The sequence below is a fragment of the Chiloscyllium plagiosum genome, unplaced genomic scaffold, assembly GCF_037043375.1.
Source record: "Chiloscyllium plagiosum isolate Xiang-an unplaced genomic scaffold, Cpla_swu_hap1 HiC_scaffold_27, whole genome shotgun sequence".
Lineage (NCBI taxonomy): Eukaryota > Metazoa > Chordata > Chondrichthyes > Orectolobiformes > Hemiscylliidae > Chiloscyllium > Chiloscyllium plagiosum.
The window spans coordinates 73913646-73919645 of NW_028270165.1; the positions used below are offsets into that span (position 1 = coordinate 73913646).

General features: G+C 54.0%; 1 protein-coding gene across 1 annotated transcript in view; it reads right to left on the reverse strand.

Annotated features, from left to right (window-relative positions):
* Positions 1-6000, reverse strand: part of LOC122546944 (GMP reductase 2-like) — an 89278-nt gene extending 83278 nt beyond the window's left edge. The window contains exons 1-2 of the mRNA XM_087974885.1: positions 4944-6000; positions 2712-2831 (exon numbers count right to left, since the gene is read on the reverse strand). Of these exons, the coding sequence (XP_087831011.1) occupies positions 2712-2831; positions 4944-5030 (207 nt within the window). The 5' untranslated portion in view covers positions 5031-6000. The remainder of the gene's footprint in view (positions 1-2711; positions 2832-4943) is intronic.

Consider the following 6000-nt stretch of genomic DNA (forward strand, 5'->3'; position numbering starts at 1 on the left):
CTGATGGACCACCAGTGAACCTGAAAGGTTTCTGCAACAATCGCCTTGAGGCTAGGTTTGAATTCCATATTCTTCCTGAATTCAAATCCCACCAAACTGCCACGTGCCCGAAACAATCGCCTGAACTTTGGATGACTGATCCCCCGGTCATTACCATTACCCCTAAAATGGCCGAGCGAGTCACAAGTGCCGGTGACTCCACGATGGGTTTTTCTGAAAAAATCCGTTACCGACGCGAGCTTTGGTTCCGTGTGAAAATTCTCAAGTTATGTCGCGTATTGCTGCCTCACTTGGGAATCTGAATTCTCGTCTCCTGAGTGTTAACGTCACAGAGAGAAAAAGAAATACGCCTCCAAAGCCCCGAGGAAAGAGAAGTGGGAGTTTAATTTGGATAAATGCGAGATGTCGCATTTTGGTAAAATAAACAAGGGCACGATTTGTACAAGTAAAATTGGGACCTTAGATAGCGGTGTAGAGCAGCGGTGTGAAAAAGTTTCCCCTTAGGTCTCTTTTATATCTTTCCCCTCTCACAAATGCACGTAATTCTTTGAAATTTGCATCACAGAGAGACGGGGGCGGGGGCGGGGATGAAGCAGGCACTTCGCACTCTTGCCTTCATCACTCAGACTTTTTTTGAATAATGGAGTTGGGAACGTCATGTTGAGGTTGTGCAGGATGTCGGTGAGGCCTCTTCTGCAGTTCCGGTCGCCCCGTTACAGGAAGGCTATTATTAAAGCTGGAGGGGGTTCGGAAGAGATTTACCAGGGACGTTGCCAGGACTGGAGGGTTTACGTTATAAGCAGAGGGGGCTGGATGGGCTGGGATTTTCTTCACTGGGTCATGGGAGGTCAAGGGGGGGGGGGGGGGAGGTGACCTTATAGAGGCTTACAGGTGGGTATGGATAAGGTCCAAGGGAGGTGTCCTTTCCCCAGGGTAGAGGATTTCCAGGGAGAAAGTGAGGACTGCAGATCGTAATCAAAAAGTGTGGCGCTGGAAAAGCGCAGGAGGTCAGGCAGCATCCGAGGAGCAGGACAGTTGACATTTCGAGCAAAAGCTCTTCATCAGGAATGAAGATTTCCTGTTTGGGGATACATTTTTAAAAAAATAATAGAATTCCTACAGTGTGGAAACAGGCCCTTTGGCTCAACAAGTCCACACCGACCCTTCAAAGAGTAACCCACCCAGACCCACTCCCCATCCCTATTAACCTATATTTACCCCTGACTAATGCACCGAACCTGCACATCCCTGGACACTATGGGTAATTTAGCACGGCCAATCCACCCTAACCTGCACATCCCTGGGCACTATGGGTAATTTAGCACTGCCAATCCACCCTAACCTGCACATCCCTGGGCACTATGGTAATTTAGCATGGCCAATCCACCCTAACCTGCACATCCCTGGGCACTATGGGTAATTTAGCATGGCCAATCCACCCTAACCTGCACATCCCTGGGCACTATGGGTAATTTAGCATGGCCAATCCACCCTAACCTGCACATCCCTGGGCACTATGGGTAATTTAGCATGGCCAATCCACCCTAACCTGCACATCCCTGGGCACTATGGGTAATTTAGTATGGCAAATCCACTCTAACCTGCACATCCCTGGGCACTATGGGTAATCTAGCATGGCCAATCCACCCTAACCTGCACATCCATGGACACTATGGGTAATTTAGCATGGCCAATCCACTCTAACTTGCACATCCCTGAGCACTATGGGTAATGTAGCCCGGCCAATCGACTCTAACTTGCACATCCCTGGGCACTATGGGTAATTTAGCCCAGCCAATCGACTCTAACCTGCACATCCCTGGGCACTATGGGTAATTTAGCCCGGCCAATCGACTCTAACCTGCACACCTTTGGACTGTGAGTGGAAACCAGAGCACCCGGAGGAAACCCATGCATACATGGGGGGAATGTGCAAACTCCACACAGACAGTCATGGAGATGTACAGCAGGGAAACAGAGCCTTTGGCCCAACTTGCCCATGCCGACCAGACATCCCAACCCAATCTAGTCCCACCTGCCAGCATCCGGCCCATATCCCTCCAAACCCTTCCTATTCATATACCCATCCACCTTTTAAATGTTGCAATTGTACCAGCCTCCACCACATCCCTCTGGCAGCTCATTCCACACACGTACCACCCTCTGCATGAAAAAGTTGCCTCTTAGGTCTCTTTTATATCTTTCCCCTCTCACCCTAAACCTATGCCCCTCTAGTTCTGGACTCCCACACCCTAGGGAAAAGACTTTGTCTATTTATCCTGTCCATGCCCCCTCATGATTTTATAAACCTCTCGTCGCCCGAGGCTGGAATCAAACCTGGGTCCAGGAGGCAGCAGCGCTAACCACTGAGCCACCGTACCGTGGAAGGAGAAAGATTTATAAAGGCCATGCGGGGAGGGGCAATTTTGAGTGTGGAATGAACTTCCTGAGGAAGTGGTTGACGCAGGTACAGTTACAACGTTTTTGGATTCGGAAATGTTTGGAGGGATATGGGCCAGGAGCAGGCAGATGGGACCGGTTTAGTTTGGGATTAGGGTCGGCACGGACCGGTTGGACCGAGGGGTCAGTTTCCGTGCTGGATGACTGTGGCGTAAGGAGTGGGAATATCACAGAGAGCTGACTCAGAGCACCAAGACAAGCAGGAGAGCCACTAGGGGGATCTATCGGCAACATCAATGCCTGCAACTCACCTTGTTAAGTGCTTTGGCCATCTCGAACGTCCCCACCGTGTCCATATTAGCTGCGACAATGGGAATACCGGTGTACCTCTGCTTGGAGTTTCGGAAGACGAACGATCTCAGGAGGTCCACCTGGGTTGAGTGGGTGGCAGGGAGGTGGGGGGGGGGGGGGGGGGGGAAGGTTTGGAGTTGTGTGTCCGAAACACACCGGACGAGAACGCAAAACTCAGGTCAGTGGAGAAAATGCAAACTTTGATCCACCCAGTTTCCGATCGGTTGCAACACACACACACACACACACACAGATAGAGCTGTCGCCAAACACGCAGTGCCGCGCTACCCAGCCACCCAATGATGCCAGGCAGGGTGTGCTGGATGCTTGCCCTACACCCCCTGCCAGGTTTGATAGGGTTTCCAATTGACTTATGCACCCGCTTGGTGCAGAAGGTGGTGAGAGAGAGAGAGAGAGAGCAGCCAGCACCCGACCACCATCCCTCCTCCTCGCCTGGGACTTGCGCTCGCAAGGTGGGGTACAGCGTTGCCGAATTGTTATACCACAGGAGGAGGCCATACTACCCGCCACGGCTCTCCAACTCAGCCGGCCATCCCAGTGAATCCCCAGCTTCTCCCGGTATCCCTGAGCACTGCTTTCCTTTCGGACAAGAACCCAAATCCACCGCATGGTCTCCATTGCTTTTCTCGACGGGATATTTGACCTCTCCAGCTTGCTTTCCACCCTCAGTCAGACCTGATTTTGATCTGACCACGGTCGACAAGACCTCACGCAATCATACAGTCCCGACAGCGTGGAAACAGGCCGTCTTGCCCAACATGACCCTCCCAAGAGTAACCCACCCAGACCCATTCCCCGACCTTATTACTCCACATCAATCCACCCTAACCTGCACATCCCTGGGGCACTATGGGTAATTTAGCACGGCCAATCCACCCTAACCTGTACATCCCCGGGCACTATGGGTAATTTAGCACGGCCAATCCACCCTAACCTGCACATCCCTGGGCACTATGGGTAATTTAGCACGGCCAATCCACCCTAACCTGCACATCCCTGGGCACTATGGGTAATTTAGCACGGCCAATCCACCCTAACCTACACATCCCTGGGCACTATGGGTAATTTAGCATGGCCAATCCACACTAACCTGCACATCCCTGGGCACTATGGGTAATTTAGCATGGCCAATCCACCCTAACTTACACATCCCTGGACACTATGGGTAATTTAGCACAGCCAATCCACCCTTACCTGCACATTTGTGAACTGTGGGAGGCAACCCACGCAGACACGTGGGGAGAATGTGCAAACTCCACACAGACAGTAGCCCGAGACTGGAATCGTACCCAGGTCCCTGGCGCTGTGAGGCAGCAGTGCTAACTGTGCTGTCTACAGCCACCTGACCTCCATTTTCCCACCTGAGGCCCCTAGAGTCTCTTGCAGGTTAAAAATAAAAAGCCTTTTCAACTCAGCTGCTTGCCGGGAAAAAGGATAATCTGGGAGAACAAATTCATCCTCGTCCCGGTCTTATTTCCAAACTGTGTTATCCCGCAGTCCTACATCCCCCCTCCACGAAGGGGAAACGTCCTCTTGGCGCCCACCCCGTCAATCCCACCCCTCAAGATCTGACCGTTCCAATCAGGCGACCTCTCCAGTTCTCCTAAAACCCCCAAGGAACCGTCTTCATCCCGCTGGGGAGAAATCAGCCAAGTCGGACCTTCTCCGAGCTGTACTGGAGTCAGGTTCAGGGACGGTTCACTCGGTTCGATTCCAGAGACGGGCCGGGCTTGCCTTGCGAACGGAGACTGGGCCGTTCGGGGGGTGGGGGGGCACAAGGCAAACGTCTGGGGGGGGGGCGATCCCGAAAGCCGGCGTCGACGTCCGGATACCTCGGCAAATCGCTCGCGGCAGGGGTGAAACTCTGCACCGACGGACTGCAACGCTTCCCTGTCTGGGGGCGGGGGGAGGCAAGTCATTATCGCCTCCGCCCGCCCCCTTTTTGGGGGTGGGGGGTGGGGGGGGTGAGGTTTGCGGATTTCCCTTCTGCCGCCCACGTCTGACGTCCCCCAAACCAAGCCCAGGAACCGCCGGTGGCGAGGGTGTCTTTCTTTCCTTCCTCCGCGCTGAAAACTTCTCTGCTCCCCTCAAACAAAAAAATGGCGGGGGCTGTGGGCGGAAGAGGCACTGCGCCCATCGTCTCTCCGTTCCCCCGCCGCCAGCTGGCGCACCTCGCTGCGGGTCTTCAGCGTGCTCCTCTTGGGCCGGAGCAGCACGTCTTTGAAGTCCAGCTTGACGTCGTTGTCGATTCGGGGCATCTTTCCTGGTGTTGACGATGTCGCTTGAGGGTTGACGGTGGGGGTGTTGGTGGTTGATGGTGTAGGTTGACGGTTGACGTTGGGGCTTTTGGTGGTTGACAGTGGGGGTGTTGGGGGTTGACTATGGGGGGGTGGGTTGACAGTGGGAGGCTTGATGGTGGGGGATTACGGGTTGACTGTTCACGATGGGGGGGTTGGTGGTTGACCGTTGACGGTGGGAAGGTTGTACGTTGACTGTTGACGATGGGGGTTTGACCGTTGACGGTGTGGAAAATTGTGGGTTGACTGTTGACACTGGGGAGTTGATGGTGGGGGGGTTGCTGGTTGACTGTTGGGGGGTTGACCGTTAATAGTGGGGGGTTGGGAGTTGACCGTTGACAGTGGGTGTTGATGTTGACGTTGGGGGTTGGGAGTTGACCGTTGACAGTGGACCGTTGACGTGGGTTGGGAGTTGACCGTTGATGTTGGAAGTTGACTGTTGACAGTGGGTGTTGACGTTGGGGGTTGGGAGTGGACTGTTGACGCTGGGGGTTGGAGTTGACCGTTGACGTCGGGAGTTGACCGTTGACAGTGGGTGTTGACGTTGGGGGTTGGGAGTTGACGACGGGGGTTGGGAGTTGACCGTTGACAGTGGGTGTTGACGCTGGGGGTTGGGAGTTGACCGTTGACGTCGGGAGTTGACCGTTGACAGTGGGTGTTGACGTTGGGGGTTGGGAGTTGACCGTTGACGTCGGGAGTTGACCGTTGACAGTGGGTGTTGACGTTGGGGGTTGGGAGTTGACCGTTGACGTTGGGAGTTGACCGTTGGGGGTTGGGAGTTGACAGTGTTGGGAATTATCAGTTGGGGTGTTGATGATGGGGGTGGGGCTGTAGGCAGAGGTTGGTTGGTGGGTGGGAAGAAAAGGTTGTTGTTGTAGAAGTCACGTGACTCCGCTGCTTTCAACGGTCGCGCAAGAAAAAGCAGCACACG